Genomic DNA, 23,108 nt, shown 5'->3' with positions numbered 1-23,108 from the left:
TATTACCTCTTGAGAATGAGACTAAGGGGGACTTTTATTTCCTACATTAAATATTTCTGTAATGCTTGAATATTATATATTACTTTTAAAAGATGAAAAGTATTTTTTGTAAAAAGAAAAAAAGAGGATGTCAGAGAGTACAAAGTTGGGGACATACAAATTTGGAGCCCTCTTTAATAAAAGACAACCTGAACCAGGTAGGAGAAAATGACAAATCCAAAGAAAGACAACTGGTCGAGCTGATTGTGTTTTCTTCAAGCACAAATGAGCCTAGAGGCCGAGACCATTTGGTGTGGTCATTGGAGTTTTCTGAGCAGCAACTAGAAGCTGCTTTTCCCACTGATATCATCCTTCTGGAAGTAAAATATCACTATAAAACAAAAGGCCAGAGTTAGGCTATTTGTGTCTATAGAACAAAGTGATGAGTGGGACATAGTCTCATTAGAGGGATGAGTGCCACCAATTCCATATGCAATTTCATGAAATCCTCCTAGTCACAAAAGAAGAGAGAGTTAGCCATGAAAAGAATTATCTGGCCCAATTCCTTAAATTTACAGTGGATTAGATCTCAGCCCCCCAAATAACTGAGGATTCTGAGTCTCTTATGCCCATGACAAGGTTCCCTAAAATCCAGTAAGTGTGCCAATGGTAGTGTTCGAGGTAAATCGCAATGAATTTTACTTTGGTAGAAGATTTACCAATTCCACTATAATATTAATAATGTTTAAATTGTTTAAGATAAAAGTCAAATTAAAAAATAAATAGCAGGTCAGGTCTCAGACACTAACCAACCAGAATAGTAAATGAGAATAGTTCAGATTAGCGAATGAGACAAAGAATGGGAATTTGGAGGTCTGGCTTTGTCATAGGCTATCAGGGCATCATCTGTGAGTCTTATCTAAGTCACAAGGAAGAATGTTTCTTTGCAGTAAGCCATTTCCCAGAACACAAAAAGATGTGAGTTGTACAATAAAAAAGTGATAATTCTCCAAAGCATAAATTGGTTGGACTAAGGAACAAAAAACACATCAGAGAAGATGGCCTTTAGAAAAAATGATACTGAGAAAACTGAATATCCATGTGTAGAAGAATAAAAACAGGTCCCTCTTATCTAGCCCTGCATAAAAGTTGACTCAAAATGGATCAAAGACTCGGGAATTAGACCAAAAACTTTGCAACTGCTAGAAGAAAACATAGGGTCATCATTTTCAACATATTGGTGCACATGCCAAACCAAGAGTCAGTAAATGGGAAGGCATCAAGTTAAAAAGCACAGCAAAGAAAATGAGGGCATGAAGAGAGAATCTACAGAATGGGAGAAAATATTTGCCAGCTATTCTTCCAACAGAGTATTAATATCCAAAATATAGAAAGAACTCAAAAAAAAACTTACCATAAAAAACTAATAAAAAACAACCCAATCGATAAATGGGCAAATGAACTAAACAGACACTTCTCAAAGGAAGAAATACAAACAACCAGCAAATATATGAAAAAAATGTTCAATGTCTTTATCTATCAGGGAAATGCTCATCAAAATTATACTGAGCAGGTCGCAGTGGCACACACCTGTAATCCCAGTGGGTTGGGAGGCTGAGAGAGGAGAATTGTGAGTTCAAAGCCAGCCTCAGCAAAGACAAGGCACTAAGCAACTCAGTGAGACCCTGTCTCTAAGTAAAATACAAAATAGGGCTGAGAATGTGGCTCAGTGGTTGAGTGCCCCTGTGTTCAATCCCTGCTACCAAAATAAATAAATAAATAAATAAAAAGAAACTACATTGAGATTTCACCTCATTCCAGTTAGAATGGCAATCATAATGAATGCAAACAATAAAAAGTGCTGGAGAGGATGTGGATAAAAAGGAACATTTATACACTGTTGGTGGGATTGTAAATTAGTACAATCACTATGGAAATTGGTATGGAGGTTCCTCGAAAGACTAGGAATATAATCTCCATATGGCCCACCTATACACTCACTGATATTTACCCCCAGAGAATTAAAATCAGCATATTGAAAGCATTACTTGCATACTCATATTTATAGCAGCACAATTTACGACAGCCAAGCTGCAGAACGACCTAGTTGTCTGTCAATAGATGAATAAATAAAGAAAATCCGGTATTTATTAAATAAATAAATAAATAAAAAACAGTATGTGAATCAAGCAAAACTTGTGGCATGTTATGCAAGTGGTTCATTGGGGTTTGGAGAAAGTGAAAACTATCACAAGGACTTGTGAAACTGGGCCAGTTCTGAGCAAACCTAACTTTAAATTTAAACCCAAATTGCTTCTCTGGTGGGTCATGTACTCACAGTCTTCGATTCCTTCCTCATGTTAGAATGACATCTGTGACTTCCAACATTGCCTTATGGACAATAATTCCTCTAATAATATTTATAATTAATAAGGTTAGCAAATAAGGTGTAGTTGGAGCTTATGTGAGGAACTAGGCTAAAAGCTCTGGATGTATTAAATATTTATCTTTATAGCAACCCTATGAAGTAAGTACTATTATCATCTCCATTCAGGGATAGACTAAGGTAGTAATCTTACCAACTTGGGACCCCTTTAGGCCACCTTGCCAATCCAAGTGCAAATGAAGGATGTTTCATATGAGAAAGGCATACAAAGTCCTCCAGGGATGTGGGGGGGCAGGATGTGAAGAAGGAAATAAAGGTGCTCACCCCAAATGACAGCCTTTCCCAGTGGGGAAACAGAGGTGGGGGGAACCTGTCAACACACTTCCCCCTCATTTCTGCTGCCCAAAATCCTGATTTCCTTTCCATTGATCACCATGGGATTTATGAAGAAACATGAGATGAATAAAGATGTTGGAGTTGAGTGCAATTTGATCTCTAGACCCAGGTGGCTGAGGCAGAAGAACTGAGTGTTCAAAGCCAGCCAAGGCAACAGAGGCAACATGGCAGACCTTGTCTCAAAAAAATAATAATAATAATATTGGGCAAGAAATAAAATGGAAAATTTTAAAAATGAACAAGAAAGGATAGGGAAAGAGAAATCAAGAGAGCAATAAAGAGGGAAGAGGAGAGAAAGGAAAACATAAGCCTAGTAATAATTTTTTTTTTAAAGAGAGAGTGAGAGAGGAGAGAGAGAGAGAGAGAGAGAGAGAGAGAGAGAGAGAGAATTTTTAATATTTATTTTTTAGTTCTCGGTGGACACAACATCTTTGTTGGTATGTGGTGCTGAGGATCGAACCCGGGCCGCACGCATGCCAGGCGAGCGCGCCACCGCTTGAGCCACATCCCCAGCCCCCTAGTAATAATTAGTAAACACTAAACACAGGTCAACCAGGAACTCACTGTATGAGTCTCCTCTGGACCACAGTCTTCTCATCTGTAAAGTGGATGAGTAGCTTGCACTAGATGACTTTTAAGAACTCTCTCAGGTCTGCCATATTGAAGGTAATGGAAGGTCAAAAAAAACAGAAAAGAAGAAGTAAATGCTAAGGAGGAATGATGAAAGGAGGAGGAAAACAGAAGAAAAGAAGGCATCTTCCAGAGCAACTGGAATCTGCTTCTCTTGTTGCAAAAAGGAGGAGGAAGAAAGCATCAAGAACTTCAGCAATTAAAGCTTTCCTCCTCTCGCAGCCAACTCCATGCCTCCCTCTGGTGAGGCCCACGGCTGATGGTGGTTTACAATCAGCCTAAAGTGATGTGTACAGAACAGAGGTCTGAATGAATCCTGATCGGAGGCAGGATGCTGCCCTGTTCCCTCTGAGAAAAGAAGGTTGCCTGGAAGGTCGTCCTCCTCCAAGCCCAACAATATATCTATTGTTATGATTAGCATATTCCCAAGCCCCGGAAGACATCCCAGTGAAATGACTAGAAATATGTCCCAAGAAACCCAAAATTGCAAGATTGTCACATTGTGCCTGCTAAAACAAACCCTGGGGACCACCAAAAGGAGAAAGTCCCAGGAAACAGATCTCCCAAGGGCATCTTCTCAAAACCACTGCCTCCAACCACCCTCGTCTAACGGCCAATGGGGCTATAATCCAACCCAAAAGATTCAGCATGGACTGACACTCAGTCCTATTAGCTAATCTCTTGGTGATTGTTTGAGCCATCTCAGGCCTGCAGACCTTGGAAGACAAACATTGCCTTCATTGATTGAACGTCCCTTGATCCACACAGCGTAGTGAAATCCATCTGATATTTGATCAATGGGTAAAGTAATTCTAATCTCTGTTCTCATAATATCTCTTCTGTGGCCTAACAGTTTAGTCTAACATTCATTTATTTATTCTACTGCCCCTATTTTCAAGTCCAACCTCTCACTGGCCAGAGGAGACAGAAACTAGTAGTTACCTGCCTCAGAAAACTCATTCTGGGGCTGGGGATGTGGCTCAAGTGGTAGCACGCTCACCTCGCATGCGTGCGGCCTGGGTTCAATCCTCAGCACCACATACAAAGATGTTGTGTCCATCAAAAACTAAAAAATAAAAAAAAATAAAATTTTTTAAAAAAAAAGAAAACTCATGCTGCTGGAGACCTGCTCAGCTCAGAAATTGACCCCCGTGATGAAGTGTGTAGATAGTGTCATCATATAAATGAGAGCTGCAGATGAAAATATGCAAATCATAAATAATTATTCATTTAATATATAATGTATACTAGGTTCTTAGCTAAAAATTTGGTCTGTGTTTTTTAAATTCTCCCCAACTGTTTCTAGAATTAGCCAGTATTCCCAGTTTATGGAAGAGAAAACTGAGGCTCAGAGAGGTTAAGCAACTTTCAAGAAAGCACAAGCATTCAGTAGAGTCACGGTCCTATCATACACCCCAGATGTCATCCTTACAGCCTCTACTTGAACATTTCTGATGGCCAGAAATCCAGCATCTACCTAGGCAGCCACCCCCGCTACCAGGGGACTGTCATGGTCAAAATATTCTTTCCTTACAAGTATCAGGCAGCTGTACCCTTTGAAAGTCAGACTTGCCTTTCCTGGTCTCTTAGAACAGTCCATTGGCTATAGAAGGTGCCCAAACTATGGAATTAGAACGATCTGGTTCCATCCCTGCCCTGCTACCTACTAGCCAGGTAACTTTGAACCAAGTCACTTTCACCCACGTGCTTCAGTGGCTTCATTTGTACAATAGGAATACAAATGCATGCATCCTCTATGTACAGTGTCTTGGAGATGAAAAAAAATCATATTTGCAGAGGGCTTAGCTCAATGCCTGGAAAAATAGAAAAATACTCAAGATCATTATTTTATTAAGTTTGTTCCCTCTTCCCCACAACAGCCCAGCAGACGGATCCCTTCTGCCTGAATCTTTTCTGAGCCAAACACCCACAGAGTCTTTAATTATTCCTTATAGGTCAATTTCAAGTTTGTTTACCAGCCCAGTTGTTCCTTTCTGGACCTGATCCAGCTGTTAATGTCCCTCTTAAAATGCAGGACCTACAACTGAATACTATAAATTAGCCAAGATTTAAAGTACAGCCCACATCCAGTATTTCCTGCTCAGGATTATTTGTTTTCACCTAGGCTGGGCTAAAATTTTAGTGAAGAATATCTAAACCAATGAAGAGATACTTTAATTTTTATATTTGTGAAAAATGGCTATCATACTCCATGGATTGTATGTGCCTGGCAACTGTGATTAGCCCTTATAACATATGTTCACAGGTAGTTCCAACAATCTAGGAAGGGGGTCTCTTATTTCCCTTATTTTACTGATAAGGAAACAGTTGAAGGAGTTAAGTGACTTGCCCAAGGTCACACAGCTAGTTAAGTGACACAATCAACATCAATCAACATGGGGCCCACCATGCTATCCCCACCTCCCATTTTAAGCATTTAGAAGATATAAGGGTTTTCAGGGATGACATGTGACACAAAACAGAAGACAACAGCAAAGCAATTTAATCCTCAAAGAGATGCAGGACATGGAGCAATGTTGGGCTTCTGAACAACCTATCACAAAGATGTCCCCATCTGCCCCCTAGCGTGTCCCCAGGTCTGTGGCTCCATGGGCAATATGAGTCAGTGAGGGAAAGAGGGAAATGTAGAAGCAGTCTTTCACTTTCTTTCACTTTCACTTCTCACCACTGCCTTTGGTCTTTGCCTGTAACAGACTCTGTACTACGAAGAAGAATTTATTTTCTTCCCCCCACCCCAAGTTGCTGGTCCTGGGGGCTAGGAGGGGCACTGCCACACTGGTAGAGCCTTTCTGCCTCAGAAATATTCCTACCCTTTGACTCAGCACTTTTGCTTCTAGGACATGAACAGAGGTTTGTCACCAAGGGGGTTTTTCACAGCATAATTTATAACCACTAAAAATTGAAAACGGTATAAATGGCCATCCACAGGAGGATAGCTAAGTGAACACTAAAGCAGCCACACACCCGGCATATGTAGCAATTTAAAAGTGTGTTTCTAAAGGTTTAATAATGAGAGGAAATGCTCACTTAGAATCTTTGGTTCATAAAAAAGAAGGAAACAAAAACTGATTATGATCTATAGAGGGGGGGGGGAAATAAACCTAAAAAAATAATCGACCAATATGTTAACAGTAGGTATCCAGATAATGGGATTTCCAAGTGGGTTTTATTTTTTAATTTGAACTTCATTGAATTTTTCCAATGTGCATTTATTGCTTTAATCATCAGAGGAAAATGATGTTTTCTTAAAGGGTTGAAAGAATCTGGTCTGAGGGCAGCCAGCCAGCTCGGGAAGATCAGGTTTCCACTGGACAAGGTCCATCTGTGTAGCAGCAATTACTACTCTGTTACCATCAGATCATCTTAATCCTATTGATTAAAATGCCAAAGTAATGCTATTAATTTACTACTTAAGTGGTAAATTACTAAGAGCAAAGCAATAGAATTACCTGAGAGCGCTGTGCGACTCTTCTAGGTGTGTGAGTGGGTGGACTCCAGTCTCCTCATAGACTCCAGTGTGGCACACAAAGAAACCCTGTAGAAGTTCATATACTTATTCCCTATCACAAAGCCTAGCTCAACCAACTCTCTTTAAATCAATAAGAGTTATATTGAACATCTACAATGCACCAAGTACCAAAGAAATCACTATAAAAAAATATTTGTTCTTTCTAACAATGTGGTGAGAGGCAACTATTATTCTCTCTATTTTACAAACATAAAAGCAAAGACTTAGGATAAGTTCCTTGTCCCAAGCCACATAACTTATACATGGTAGAGCCTGGATTTGATCCCTGAGACCACCTGCTGAACCCTGGAACATACACTATTTCAGCCTTCCACCAAAAAATGAGTTCCTGTTTGCTTCGTATCTTCCACTTTCATTGACATGGTGGGTTTGGGTGTTTCCGTTCTGGGGATCCAACCCAGGGCCTCACACATGCAAGGCAACAGCTCTACCGCTGAGCTATACCCCAGTCCTCGACATGATTTCAACTTGCATTTTACAAGTTAACACAGAGGGTACCTACGCTTTATGGGTGAGGAAGCTGATGTTTAAAATAACAAGGGACGTGTCCAAGATCATAAGGGGAAGAATCACAATAGGTAGAAAGAAGTCACACTCAGGATGTCTGCCTCTGCACCCAGAGCTTGTCCCAGTCCTTGAGTCACTTCCCTTGGCCTCTGTGACATGCAAAAAGAAGCAGGAGGGGCCAGGGTTGTGGCTCAGTGGTAGAGCACTTGCCTGGCATGGGTGAGGCACTGGGTTCCCCCATCCCCAGCACCATATAAAAACAAATAAAATAAAAGTTAAAAAAAAAAAAGCAGGAGGCAGTGGGAACTTGGCTCTGATCTTGTCCCCCTGAGCTATAAAGAGGTGACCCTACTAGGGAATCCTGGAGGCAGGAAGTGAAGAGGAATAAAACCCCAAGATGAAAATACTTGATATCTTTTCATTTGAAAACAGGAAGGGTCCCTGGACATAGCACCTTGCTCTTCCAATATCAGACATCGATCTTCTTTCCATCTCATTGAATCCTACTAGCTGTTCATAACACCCCTCCTGAATTCTCCTAATACTCCCATGGCTTCCCGGGGACTTTGTATAGAAGCTTATACTACACCACAGAGGAGCAGAAATCTAAAACAATGCATATTTGAGTGAGCTGTTCTAGCAGATTTGAACAGCTGTTCCAAAGCCTCTGCCAAAATTCCACCTCAGCTGGATTCACGTATCGACTCTGCCTCCATGTCACCTTGGTTCAGTCGACCTCTCTGAATGTCAATTTCCTTATCTGAAAAACAGAGAAGAACATGGTTGATGTTCCTTAAGGTTGTTAAGGAGGATTAAAAAGTTCCTAGGAAAAGGTTCTCAACTCTGTGCATGGCATCTAGAAACTACTAGACCATTGACAGCTATCACTATTCTCAGTTCATCTCTGAGTCATCTCTTGCATAATATATAAACCAGAAATGACAATCCCTACTGACCTTGCAGGACTGTGTTATACAGTCATTAATTAATAGCAGATGGTCAACAAACTTTTGTTGTTGTTGTTGTTGTTGTTGTTTTTAATGCACAAGATGACTAGGTCCCTGAAGTCTGGCCCTTCTACCCATCTATTCCCAAGACTTTGGAACCTGACGCATGAGACAGATTCTACCCTACTGAGAATAGCGGTAGCTTTGATTCTGGATTGGAGATTCAAGGGAATCACCAATTTGGAGAACTAGAGACCTGGATCTTCCCTACAATTCTATGTTAATATCCAAATACCTGCTTCAGCGAAACCCTCCTAACTCATCGGAAAGTGCTCATTTTCTGAAGACCTGTCCCTGAGCTTATTAAAGTCAGCTTCGAGTTTTGCTGAAAATTGCTCTTTCTACAATTTAAGATCCTTTCCTCCTTGGTGCCTAGCAAGGATTGGTTGTTTTCTGGACATCATCCTTTGCACCATAATCTTCTGAATGTTTGAAGACCACACAAACTTCATTCCAATGAAAACCATTGGAGGGGATCAGTGGCACCATTTGTGCTGATGCGTTTCCCATGGGTTTATTGCAGTTTGGCTTTTTTATACTACAGGTTAGAAATAGTGTAGACTTGGGAGGGGAAAGTGATGTACTTTTTCCTAATAGGCCCAGAAAGGCAAGCACATATTTGTCTTCACAGAGATTTTCCTCTACTAGTTGGAACGTCCCTGGGAAGCAATGGTTATCACATGTTCATCATTGATAAAGGTAAAAGAGAAGGCTGTGAGGGCAGGTGAACCTGGATAATCCATTTAATCTTATGAATCACAGTTTCCTCATCTGTAAAATGGGAATATGATACCTAACTCACAGAGTTATTGGGGAGATTAAATATTATTACACACAAAACTATTAGTATAATACATGGTACTTCAGAGCCACTCAACAAGGACTAGCAGTTGTTGTTTTTATTTATATCCTGCTCTAGCACTTAGTACTTGAACACATAATAGTCATTCTGTAATCATTTTTGTCATTATTATTATTGTTGTTGTTATTATTTTGAATATGTAAGTAAATAAAAGAAATAATAAACTAAGATGGAATGATCATTCCCTCAGAGTGCCTTTTAAAGTTAACAAATCTGAAAAAGAAGAGTTTCTTTCCACAGCATTTGTAAAAGCACTGTGGAAAGTGCTTTTACCATTCAAACAATGCCTGCCCTTGGTAAAGACTGAGACTATTTTAAGGATGAGAGAACTGGGACAGAAAGGGGTAAAATGAAAGACAGTTGAATTCAGAGAAATGTTGATAGAATCAATTTAATAAATAGTCAAGAAGGTTTACCCAACCCCATGCTTCACTTGGTGGTGGGGGGGGTGGCCAGGTGGTCAAGCAGGTGTCTCAGACACACTTAGAGATCCCCCCTTAAGTTATGCTTGAACCATCCAAGACCCCAAGCAAGTCCCTCATCCTCCAGTGGAGCCTTATCACCATCATCTGCACATGGAGATGCTATCACAAGGAGGTTGTGGGGATCAAAGACTGTTGTGGATGTGAAAGTGCCATAGAAATGGAAAGTGTTATATGTGTGCAAACGATTGCCACGTGGCTCCCAACCCATACTTTCCAATTCTCTCCTGCTCCAGATTCTCTCTTGTAATTCCAAAAAGTCATGGGAACATTTCTATCATGAACTGGAGCAGCTCCTCAGAGGGACTTTGCAAATCACTATCACTTGAAGGAAGCAATAGACTGTGGTAGTTAATCGTGTGGGCTTTAGAGACCAGTTGACTCATGGACTTACCATTCACCAATTGCAAGATCTTGGCTAAATATCTGAAAACCAATGTGTCAGCCTCCTCATCTATAAAATGGGGATAATGATGCCATCATGGGGATGACTAGGAAGATTACATATGGTAACGTATGGAACGTGTCCAGCCCATCGTGAATTCTCAGTGGTAGCTAGCTATTCCTCTCATTGGCTGATCCAGTGTCTCCATCTATTTTGATGCTATTACAATTTCTTCCCATTATTTATACCCCTCCCCGAGGCTTCAAGTGACCAATCCCTGCTGATCATTGTCATTGTTTTTCCCAAAACTTTTTGTCCAGAAGCTCTGAGCTCCATCCTCTGTAAAGATGCATTTCTGTAGTGTGATTTATCTGATTAAAAAGAATGCTGCATTGAAGGTAATGAGAGCCATTTGCTCTCTCTGTCCAGCTCGTGGCATGCATGCTAATTACGCAGGGCCTGCTAAGAGCTTTTACTCAGGCAGAATAAGCCCCATAGGCCTGGCCTCCAGCACTCACACCTTTGGAAAACCCCCAGGACCCCTCACGGTGTACCACATGGAGGTGCACAATGCAGATAGGCTTGCACTGAGAGTTTTTTCACCAAATGATCAGACTACAGAATGGCAATGAAAGTGAGAGGCACAGGAAGATTTCCCCAAATGAGACATATAGGGGCAATCAGGGCCAAGTGACATAGTTGTTGTAGGATTATAGGGAGTGACGTTAGAGGCAGGAACACGGAGTTTATGAACAGACATATAGGTTTGGCTTAGGTCAGTTGCCCAAGTCATTGCATAGGAAGGCTCGATTCTCTTAGGGAAAATAAAGAGAGAGAGAGAGAGAGAGAGAGAGAGAGAGAGAGAGAGAGGACTTCTTCCCTACTTTTCCACCTTAGATTTCCCCAGAGGACATTAAGCATTTTCCCTAAGGGGTGAAGGGTACCAGGAACAGAGTTCAGGGCTTTTTTTTTGACTCCATCCAAACACATCACTGATGCTACATGGCTGCACAGCTAAATCTGGAATTACAGGTACATAGCAACTAGTCAACAAAATCTATGAAGCCATGATCATGCACCAGGCTCTGTGTTTCATGAAAACCATGTCTACAAAGAGCCCAAAAAGAAGACTGTGGGAATCGTGCTTTGGGTCTTGTCTACACAAGACCTTGCTTGACACCCTGATTCTGAGGAAAAGGAAGGTTACTGAACTGAAGGTTGCCCTTGAACCAGAAAAGACTGAAGGCTTCCATGCGTCTAGGCTTGGCACATACACATGGAGTAAGGGGAAAGGAGACAAGAGAAAAGAAAGCATCAGTGCAGCGTGGAAGACCAGAGCTGGGCAGGTCAAATCACCGCTCAATCAAGCCTCGACTTTCCTATGTATAAAATAGGAACAAACATCTCCACTTCTCAGGCTGTTTGGAGGATGAAATGATACAAAATGCATAGTGGGAGCCAGGTGCGGTGGCACATGCCTATAATCCCAGCAGCTCAGGAGGCTGAGACAGGAGAATCCCAAGTTCAAAGCCAGCCTCAGCAAAAGTGAGGTGCTGGAGCCAGGATTATGGCTCAGTGGTAAAACGCTTGCCTAGCATGTGTGAGGCACTGGGTTCAATTCTCAGCACCCCTACTGAGGATTAAACTCAGTGGTCTAGTGCCACTGAGTTTAATCTTCAGTATCCCCCAATATGTGGGGGGGGGGCGTGGAGTGTGTCTTTTAGAGTGCATAATAGGAATAGTAGGTGCTTAGTTGTTATTATTTCTTATCACTAAAGAAGAAAAACCAAAATGAAGCTTTGGGGAAATAAAATGGGTTATATGAGAGGTAGAGTCTCCTCTTCAGACAATCTACAAGAAATCCCTACCCTGAAGAGTGGGGCTTAATGCTCTAAGATGCAGTAGCAAGGCCAGGACTCAGGGAAGGCAAGTAAGGCACCAAGTTTAAGGACACACTCAGCCTGTGGTCCCTGCCAGGGCACAGTTGGTACTTGCACAAGCCTGAGAGTTTTCCTGGAGTTTTGCTAGGCACCTCATGCACCTCATTCTATTGTTGACCCTGCTTTGTGGGGTACATAAAATAAATCACAAAACTTATTCGTCTAGAGGAATAGACTAGAATTGATGATAGCATAAGGGATCCCTAGAGAATCTGGGGCAGAAGCAGATAGAATATCAAGGTTCCTGCCGGCTCCGAGAATCCAGGATTGTATTTTGCTATCACAAGAGAATCATGTGAAAGTGCATATGCTCCTTACCCAGAGAAGGCCCCTTGTAGGAGGAGATTCAGCTATGGAAGGGGGAACAAGAAGGAGAGAAGTGTGTCTTGTTCCCTAAGACCCTGGGCTCAGGACATGCCGACTGTGACATTGTGCTCCCAGGGGTGCTGAGCAGATCAAGAAGTAAGAGTGATAAAACGTCAGGCACTCCCCTGCCAGCCTAAGCCCCTTACAGAAATCAAACAAAATCAGAATTGCACAGCTGGCTGGGGGAAGCCAGATGTTGATCTGATGATAAAACTCAGGCAAGAACAAGGGTAACCAGCCGGCCCAAGCTGCACGGCAAGTACCAACCAGGAATAGGAAACTGGTTCCTTCCATAAGACCAAGAGAGCCACTCTGGCTTAGCTCCACCTATCCCCAGGGGCCTACAGCACCTAGTCCTTTACCCTCCAATTCCTTTCCCAAAAGCAGAGCCCCTGCAATGGAGCAGGAGAAGTCTTTCTCCCTCAAATGCCCAACTTGAACAAGGCCATATGTTGAATCTTTTTAAAATTACACAGAAACTAATATCAGCAAAATTCAAAGTTTCTCTGATGAATCCGCCCCACCGCCGCCTCCTAAATACTGCCTTCCTCCTCCAAAATACCAGAGCGGTCCAGTTACGCCACCTCAAACAGGTGACCACCTCTTATAATGATTGCTAAAGTACCTAATCTATTCTGTCCACTGAACAAGAAATAATTAGAGGGCAAATGTTATTCAACAAATGATTACGGATTGCTACTACATGCCAGGCACCAAAAAAGACAGACAAGTTCCATCCACCTGGGGCACTTTTTCTGGTAGGCAGTAACATATTTAACCTGTACCCACCCTCATATGCTTATGCATACAAGGAGTGCTGAACAAATCAAAAGAGTCATAGGATTTTGGAGCAAGAGAGCCCATGGAAGCCAGAAGTGCCACTACTCCCCAGCACAGGGCCTTGGCAGAGACTGATAATCTATCCCACTATTCCTCCCTCTGGTTCAGCCCCAGAATCCTTCTCTGAGCAGTTAAGACCAGTGGTATCAGCGCTCCAGGTAAAACTATTTGCCATAATCAAAAACTGCCATTTACACTCAAGGAAACCGAGGTCCACCTAGGAAAAGTAGTGGGACTAAGTTCACAGAGAAAGTTGGACATCCATCCAAAGCTACCCAGGGTTCCTGGTTCCTACTTCAATGCTCTATGCTCAATTTCACAGCCACCTTGATAGTTGTGTATTAATAAAATGCCCAGGGTGACCTAGAGCAGGCCCTCCAACAACGCTGGACTAGTTGACCAGGCATCCTCAGCACAGAATAAATTCCAGTTCATTGAGTACCTCCTGCCGAGGCAAAGTGGGTCAAGTCAGAGGACAAGTTGCGTGGAAACCAAAGACACTGACCATTGGGTGGTGTCTTTGGAGGACCCATTCCCCAAGCTTGGCCAGGCCACGGTTCAGTTTAACCAGATGAGAGATGAGACATCAGATTAAGTATTGTTACCATAAATGGGTTGAGGAAGGATAACCTTACCTGAACTTTCAGACACACCATAAGGACACAGACCAGAGGATCCCATCCTTGCAACTCCTGCGGACACTAGTGCTCCATCTTCATCAATTACCATGGTCCCTACCTCCCCACATCTTGTACATGCATCAAACTTCTTTCACTTTTCCAAGTTCTCTCGCCTCTAGACTTTACACAAGCAGCTCCTTTTACCTAAAGCAAACTTCCTCTCCTATTTCTCCAAGCCAAGTCCATACCAAGCTTCAAGTTTTGCCACAAAAGCCATTGCACCTCCAAACCCTCTTGGAATCACCCCAACCCCCATCACTGCCCTTCCATCCACAGCAGTTGAGTGCACAACCTCTAGGCACACCCAATTCCTCGGTAACAGCACAGCACATGCCTCAGACATCTCCTCCTCGGTCACACTCTCCTCTTCCTCCCCACTTCCTGCCTCCTTTCCTCCTCAGTCTCTAGCCCCATAAGTCCCACCTCTGGTTACCCTCAGCCTCTCGGTCCCTCTTCTGCCCCTCACCTATCCTTCCCTTCCTCTTCCTACCTGACCTCCAGGACTTCCTACCCAAAGTGAACAAGGCCAGTGGACTCTGGGAACAGCCCTGCGAAGCCAGAGTGGTTCTGGGAGGTGTGATGCCCTGGATGGGAGAATTGAAATCATTACTCCCCACTCTTTTGGCAAACCCCAGTTCATCTGAAATTCACATTGACAGTTTCACATTGACTCTCTGTTTCCAATTGATGTTGTAACTGGAGAATGAGAATCTGAGCATCCATCTGGCCTTCCTTCCACCAAATTCTTGAGAAATCAGTTGGCTCACTGGAGAGAGATCTTGAGACTGGATGAGAAAGAAACAAGATAAACATATTTCCCCACAGGAGTTCAGGCAAAGTCAGATTCTCAGACCAGATGCATGAACAATAAGAGAGAATATTACAGATTCATAAAATGCTGGCTTACAACTAAAGGACTCTTAGGAGATCACCCCGATTCCCTCACTTTATAACTTTGGGAAGCTGGAAGACAAGAGGGGAATTGGCTCACCCAAGGTCACACAGTCCCCACTTCATGACAGCCCATGGCCTCTGTCAAAATCTGTTCCTAAACCTTTCTGTGGTCTTTGTCATGATTCTTTAAATACCACACTCTCAATGTGACAAATCCCAACTAGAGGTGACAGCCATCTAATGGTCCACCCAAAGTACCTATCACCATAAGCCGTCAGTAGGGAACAGAAAACTTGATCCCAGAAGTCCTCGCTGTCCTTCAAAGATTACTACTAATCAAAGCTGTCTAAACTGAGCCTGACCCACCTATGACGTTCAGTAATCCCTGAAACAATTTGTATCATTTCCAAATACTTTCATAAGGTCAGAAAATCCTAGTGAGTGTTTGCTTTCTCAGATTCATTCCCAGCTTCTCTGCTCAGCATCTCAGAGTCTAGGAGCAAATGCTTAAGACCAACAGAGTTACAAATGTGTCTCAGTGTCCCCTGATGCGTGTTTACTCTACTCAGAGGCACAGAACACAGATGCCCTATAGGTGGGGGGAGGCTTAAAATAATCCTGTGCAAATTGTACTGTCTAAATATAGGATTACCAAGTGAGGGAAATGGCTATTTTGTCATTAAAGGAGACCCTTTGTATTTCACAGGGGAAAACACTGGGGAACTTTTGAACCAGAACTGTGAGAAATGGGGTGGGGCTGATTTATCATCATTGAATATACACAAATAACATTAAGTTATTATTGAACCCATCCTCTTAACCATCATTGCATCTAAACAAGTCTCAGTGAGGTGTCAGTACGTCTCTAACGCCTTCGAACACTGCTGATCTTCCTTTGAGCAGCCTGCAGATTCAGGACTCTGACAAGAGGCAGCAACAGCCCAGCATCTTAAATGCTTCTCTTTTTGCCTATTCTCATGACACTTGCTATTATTGTTATCTTCTATTACAGGAAGTGACACAAGTTTTCCACTTATGAGTAGTAAAATGTAGTTTCCTTTTTTACAAAGAAAGAGTGTACATTTAACAGAAGTGAGACCATTTAATTTTTTTTAAGTGAAGTAAATAGTAGAGGTGGTATACAAACAGAACATGAGTTATAAAAGGATCACAGAAAACCACTGGTAAATGATACATGGGAAAGACTGGACCAGAGAACCTCAAAATTTCAAAGAATTCTGCTGTGAATCTCTTAACAAAGGATCCTTTGGTATCTGGCGATTGTATCTTCTCCATTTTCAAGTGTTGTCAGTCAAAGCTGTGCGTGTCAGGATCACTAGAAGTCAGATGTGTGTTTTGATGATCTGGGATACAACAGGATCTAACAAGCTTCAACAACAAATAATAACAGATACAGTTATCTGATCTGTGACAAAAGTGCCAAAAACATACATTGAAGAAAAGACTGCCTGTTTAAGAAATGGTGGTGGGAAAATTGGTTATCCATATGTAGAAGAATGAAACTAGATCCTTATCTCTCACCCTGCATAAAAGTCAATTAAAAATGGATCGAAGACCTAGGACTTAGATCAGAAACTATACAACTCCTAGAAGAAAACATAGGGTCAACTCTCCAATATATAGATGTACACAATGACTTTCTCCATAGGACTCCTAAAACTCAGGAAATAATGCCAGGAGTTAATAAATGGGATAGCATCAAGTTGAAAGCTTCTGCACAGCAAAGGAAACAATTAGGATATGAAGAGAGAACTTACAGAATAGGAGAAAACCTTTGCTAGCTACTCTTCTGACAGAGGATTCATATTCAGAATATACAAAGAACTCAAAAAAACCCAACTTAGAACCTAATTAATACATGGGAAAATGAAATGAACAGACTCTTTTGAAAAGGATTCTTAGGAGATCATCCCAATCCCCTCACTTTTGAAAAGAAAAAATACAAATGGTCAATAAATATATGAAAATATGTTCAACATCTTTAGCAATTAGGGAAATGCAAATCAAAACTACACTGAGATTTCATCTCCCACCAATTAGAAAGGCAGCCATCAAGAACACAAACAATAATAGATGCTGAAACACTTCACAGAAGAAGAAATATGATCCATCAACAAATATATTTAAAAAAATGTTCAACATCTCTAGCAATTAGAAAATGCAAATTAAAACTACACTGAGATTTCATCTCACTCCAGTCAGAATGGCAATTATCAAGAATACAAATAACAATAAATGTTGGTGAGGATATAGGAATATATTTCTGGTGGGACTGCAAATTGGTGCAACCACTCTGGAAAGAAAGATGGAGAGTCTTGGAATGGAACTACCCTTGACCCAGTTATTCCACTTCTCAATATATACACCCAAAGGGCTTGAATTCAGCATACTATAGTGACATGGCCACATCAATGTTTATAACAGCTCAATTCACAATAGCTAAAGTACGGAACCAACCTAGGTACCCTTCAATAGATGAATAGATAAAGAAAATGTGTTACACATACTCAGTGGAGTACTACTCAGTGATGAAGAATGAAATTATAGTGCTTGCTGGTAAATGGATTGAACTGGAGACTATTAGGCTAAGTAAAATAAGCCAATCCCCCAAAACCAAAGGCCTAATGTTCTCTCTGATATGCAGATGCTGACCCACAAGAGGCTGGAGGTGGGGGGGAGGGTTTCCCTGGATTGGACAGGGCCAAATAGGGGAAAGGGAGAGGGGGATGGAAATGAGAAAGACAATAGACTAAATCAGACATAAGTTTTCTATGTTCATATATGAATACACGACCAGTGTAACTCCACATCATATACAACCACAAGAATGAGAAGTTACACTTCATGTGTATATAATATGTCAAAATACATTCTAGTGTCATGTATAACTAAAAAGAACAAATTTAAAAACATAGTAATAAATGCTGGAAAGAATGTGGAGGAAAAGGTACACTTCTACACCCTTGGTGGAGTTGTAAGTTAGTACAATCACTATGGAAATCAGTATAAAATTCCCTCAAAAGGCTAGACATAGGGCCACCATATGACCCAGCTATGCCATCCCTTGGTATTTATCCTGAAGAATTAAAGTCACCATACTACAGTGATAACATGCACACCCATCTTTAGAGCAGCACAATTCACGATAGCTAAACCACAGAACCAGCCCTCTGACCCTTGGAGGAACGGATAAAGAGAAGGTGGTACATAAACACAATGGAACTTTAGTCAGTCATGAAAAAACAAGAATGAAATTATGTCATTTGCAGGAAAATGTAGGGAACTTGAGACCATTTCGTTAAGTGAAATAAGCCAAACTCAGAAGGTGGAGGATCTCATGTCTTCTCTCTCATGGGGAAGCTAGAGAAGAAAAAGGTAAAGAGAGGTTTTGGGGGGAATCTCACGAAAATTGAAGGGAGATTAGTCGAGGAAAGAGTCCAGGAAGAAGGAGGAGGAAAGAGAAAGGGGAAATACCGGGGAATGATTGGCCAGATCATATTGTCTTATTGTGGCATATATAAATACGGAACAACACAACAAATCCCACCATTATTTACAGCTACAGTACACCAATAAACATATGGAAAAAAAGAAAATAAAAAAACAAATAACAATCATAGTAGCTATCCTGATTTACAGTCTTCACCATTTACAAAAGGCCTTTCCTTATGTCGTAGCATTTCTACAAGACAGCTCTTGAAAATCTGAGTTCTTATCCCTTCTCTCATTAAAGTGCTTTGTGGCCGGGCGCGGTGGTGCACACTTGTAATCCCAGCTGCTTGGGAGGCTGAGGCAGGAGGATCTCGAGTTCAAAGCCAGCCTCAGCTACTCAGTGAGGCCCTAAAGAACTCAGTGAGATCCTGTCTCAAAATAAAATATAAGAAAGGGTCTGGGAATGTGGTTCAGTGGTTAAGCACTCCTGGATTCAATCCCTGGTACCAAAATAAATCAAGAAAGAAAGTGCCGTGCGACCCGAGCCAGTTATTTAACCTCTCAGAGTCCCCTCCAGTTCACCTCAGCGTCAGGATTTTCAGTGAGCCAATGGCCAGGTGACCAGACTGCAAATACCTTGCTGCAGATGCGTGAGCTGGAATAACTAGAGGACTCGGTGGAGGACAGCGGTGGAGGATCCCAGTATTAAATGGCACGTTATGCTAATAGCAAACGGTCTGGGATAATTGGGGACGAATCCATTCTCCCACTGTACCGCCTAATAGGATTCAGGCTTATGAAAGAGGCCTCAGAGCCAAGAGATGGCTTGTGCTCTAGTAGCTGCTGGGAGGAGTGCTATGTCCCCGAATCTGACTATCAAACTGCCACTCTGAAAGAGGTTCTAGGGGAGAATCAGAAGCAGAAGAGTCTCACATCACCCACTGTGTGCCTGGACTCCTTTGCTCCCCAGAGCTGCAGAGTGGCCAGGAGTCTCCTGCTGAATAGGGAAAGGCTGAAACTGTGGGGCTGATAGCACTGGGCCTGAGAGAGGGCTTAGCCATGCAGGTCCATGGTGCACCTGGGAGCAGTGTGAGAGGAGAAGCCCTCACATACACACACACACACACACACACACACACACACACACACACAGCATAAAGAAGACTGTGTGGAGGGCCTCCTGTGTGCCAAGAACTGTCCTGGATATTATTTACAGTGCTATTTCAGATACTCCTTGTATGAAGCTAATGGGATAGATGAGAAAACTGAAGTTCAGAGAGGTTACTTCGCTTTCCCCAGGTAACACACCTAACTAATAACTGAGGTAGAACTGATTTCAAATCACCTGTTCTCTTCTTCTTCTGCGCTATCTTATATCTCACAGTACCTTCAAAAACAAACACACCAAAGATACAAAATCTACAGAGGCATTTTATATATTCAGACCGTATACCCCACATACACACACAAAAATGCCCACACGAAATGCCACCCTTATCACAAACACAGGTATCCATCGTTTTGCACATATTTATGTAACAATCCACCGCACAGCCACAAACACTCCTGTCCATGCTCCAACCCCGGCACACATACTGCACGTCTGTCCATTTGTACACATAACGCACATCATACCCAGGACACCTAGAGACCTACATCTCAGAAACTCACCTGCATCCATAGTCACACACATAGAAAAATGCACCTTTCCCTCATCCTGTCCATCAAAACTAGCTCTTCGGGGTATGCATAAGGTATCTTCAGATTGTCTAATCCTAGAATACCTTCTGAATCTTCAAAAGAATACCAGATGGTGTCAGTGTTTTCATGACTGTGTAAAATAGTGTCATTATTTTTAAATCGCTAATCCATATATAAATATTTATGAACGCTTCCTACTAGCCAGGATATTTGATTAAAGTGGCATCTTATTCATTCATTCATTCACCGTGCAATTACCGAGCTCCAATTAAGTGTGAGACATTATGGTAGACACCGTGGGGGGTTAAGAGAACAAATAATAAATAAAACCACCACGATTTCCACTCTTGTAAGACAAGCACAAATACTGATGCTGCAAAGTGACCTGGCTTGTGCCTTGACGGGACCTGCTAGAGGAGGGATGAGCCAGGAGAGGGGGACAAGAGAGGGTCTTCTAGTCCTAGAGAACAGGGATACATTGGCGTCCTCTGGGGAAACTGGGATCTGGAAGGGCAAGTTTGGGAAGGAAACTGTAGCAGTCACAGGTGGACTTGAGGCACAGGGCCTGCAGGTGTTTGCAACTGAGGAAAGAGGCCTTCAAGGGAGAGCCCAGAGTCGAGATAGAGACGTGTGAGTCGTCCTTTAGAGCAGACCCCTTGAACACTTACAACTGAGGAGATCAGAAAGGGAGCTGGCCTGAAGAATAAGTTGAGAAGGAATCTTTGGGGACCGCCATGTCCTACTTAACTCCCTGACATACGTCTCTCCCCACGCTCCCTCCAACACATCAGCCCCGCAAGCACAGAGCTCTGGGTTGCACCTGGCTCTGGCTCTGCTCTGGGGGTCATTTCAGGATTAGGAGAGTTCAGTGGCCCAAGCAACCCAACGATTGTTCCTCAACCTGGAGCCTCAGATCTTGACTTTGTTGAAATCTGTGCACCTTTGAGAGGTTGTCAGGTGGAAGGTCACTGTTCCTAGACATGAGCGATTCAGACTGTGAGGATGTGAAACTGCTTTGCTGAGGGAGTGGGGGACAGAAACGATGTGAGGCGTTCCCAGGAGTTTGAGTTCAAAGTACCCAACTCTTGAGACAAAGACCACTGACTGACTCTGGAATCTACGTTAGTTTCTTCTGTGAGCTGGGTCTCAACTTTTCCAATTAAGCAATTTTTAAATGCGTGTTGCATGAGATAGTAGCCCCAGAAGCACACATATATGAATTTGTTAAAAGCTCTGTGTAGACCTGAGGTGAGGATGTCTGGTTGGATTTGTATTGCCAAATGCATTTGACATTGGCAACTTTTGTTTTTCTTTTTTAACTCAGTGACTGATTCTAAAAAGACGCCTTGGGGAGAGAGCCTGGATAATTCCCTGTCCAAGGTTCGTTCAGTTATCTGCTCCATGGACCTACGAGAGGGCAGATACCCAGGCAGAGGCTGTCAAAGGGTTAACCCTTCAATCTCACCCCCTAGGGGAACACAGCAGCCAAGTGTGATTTCCTCCAAATCCCAGAAATGACACCTTACAGGAGTCCGTAGTTTCTCAGCATCAGTCAGACACTTGGCTGCCTGCCAGAATCCCACAGTGGTTTATATTTGGGTTGGGTAAACAGTTTAGCCTGGGCCGTCCTTCATTAGAGACCATATGACTGTTTCTGGGGCTAGAACATTCCAGAGGTTCCACAGGGCGGGACAAGGCTGGGATCTGATCACCACATGAGAAAGGGTCACCGTTAACCTTTGCTTTTCTCTTGCTCTTCTTAGCCTTGCTGCTTCTAAGGAGGCTGAAGCTGCCCGCTCTGCGCCCAAGCCGATGTCACCCTCGGATTTCCTGGATAAGCTGATGGGCAGAACTTCTGGATATGATGCCAGGATCAGGCCCAATTTTAAAGGTAGAGGAAAAAAAAATTCCTTTCAGATCCATAAGAAAATGCTTTCCCAAATTACAACATGGTATTTATGCAGATGGTAAAATCCCAATACTCTTTCTGTACCCAGGACAGACATTGCTCATCAATTCAGTCTCCTCAGTCTCCTCTCCCACCAAGCCCAGACAAAGCCTCAGAGAATCTGACTCAACCGTACTTCTGGCTACTAGAAGTCAATAAGTACATTAATATCTATTTACTACCTCTGGTGTAGACAGAGGATAAACACAGAATGTGGAAAAATAGGTTCTAGTTTTGGCTCAGGCACAAATTTACTCTTTGGGGGCAGGGGGGGTACCAGGGATTGAACTCAGGGGCACTCAACCACTGAGCCACATCCCCAGCCCTATTTTGTATTTTATTTAGAGACAGGATCTCACTGAGTTGCTTAGCACCTCGCTTTTGCTGAGGCTGGCTTTGAACTAGCGATCCTCCTGCCTCAGCCTCCCAAGCTGCTGGAATTACAAATATGCACCCTTGTACCCAGCTACAAATTTATTCTTGAATAAGCCACTCCCTCTCTCTGGGAGATGTGGTTGGCAACACCTGCAGCTTTTAAAACATATGCTTTGTGGAGCTTTGGGGTTATCATCGGGTGCCCCAAAATGGAGAAACAAGGGGGTATTATCATCAATTCCACCTCACCTTTTCCCAAGCAGCTCCACTTCCGTCTGTTTTGGATAAAGGTCTTCCAACTCAAATTCATCTGCTGAAAGGTTCCCATGGAAAAAAATAGGGGGTGTGCAGACCATAGACAAAATGAAGTGCAGTCTTCTCTGAATGGAGAGGCCTCCCCTAAGTCCCGGACTGCAGGTCCTATAGGAATGTTGGCCCCGTGTTACTAAAGAACCCGGTAGTCTGAGAAGAGCCAGAAATCAAGATCTGTGAGACTTCCTAACATCTAAACATGTCAATTCAAATGAAACCTGTTTGTGACCTAGATACACCTGTGGTTTATCAAATTGCAAACTCTAGTCCAGGCGATCGGAGAAGGTTCTCTGAGCTCTCATAGGGCCTTGAGATCTCAATGTCTATAACAAGAGAACAGTTCTCTATGTCTGCTGAGGCCTTGAAGGTGTAATCACCTTAAACTGCCTCGTTCAAGTCTGGGGGTCTTAATGAC

The 23,108-nt window shown here is 42.6% G+C and overlaps 1 protein-coding gene and 1 long non-coding RNA gene across 11 annotated transcripts in view; one reads left to right on the top strand and one right to left on the bottom strand.

Annotated features, from left to right (window-relative positions):
- The window catches only part of Glra1 (glycine receptor alpha 1), an 80,542-nt gene that overhangs the window by 15,211 nt on the left and 42,223 nt on the right, over positions 1–23,108 (top strand). For both annotated transcript variants that reach the window (XM_005325472.4, XM_005325473.4), the window contains exon 2: positions 21,822–21,949. In XM_005325472.4, coding sequence (XP_005325529.1) covers positions 21,822–21,949 — 128 coding nt within the window. The remainder of the gene's footprint in view (positions 1–21,821; positions 21,950–23,108) is intronic.
- The window catches only part of LOC144378036 (uncharacterized), a 64,421-nt gene that overhangs the window by 8,979 nt on the left and 32,334 nt on the right, over positions 1–23,108 (bottom strand). For 2 of the 9 annotated variants that reach the window (XR_013439511.1, XR_013439504.1), the window contains exons 4-5: positions 6,862–8,208; positions 4,392–4,457 (exon numbers count right to left, since the gene is read on the bottom strand). This is a non-coding gene — a long non-coding RNA (uncharacterized LOC144378036). Of the gene's footprint in view, positions 1–4,333; positions 4,458–5,876; positions 6,782–6,861; positions 8,209–23,108 lie in introns of those variants that run through there. The other 7 variants (XR_013439514.1, XR_013439507.1, XR_013439519.1 and 4 more) reach the window with 7 other exon arrangements.

This window comes from Ictidomys tridecemlineatus, chromosome 1 (genome assembly GCF_052094955.1).
Source record: "Ictidomys tridecemlineatus isolate mIctTri1 chromosome 1, mIctTri1.hap1, whole genome shotgun sequence".
Classification (NCBI taxonomy): Eukaryota; Metazoa; Chordata; class Mammalia; order Rodentia; family Sciuridae; genus Ictidomys; species Ictidomys tridecemlineatus.
The sequence above is the reverse complement of the archived record's forward strand: the minus strand, read 5'-3'. Positions and strand labels throughout refer to the sequence as shown.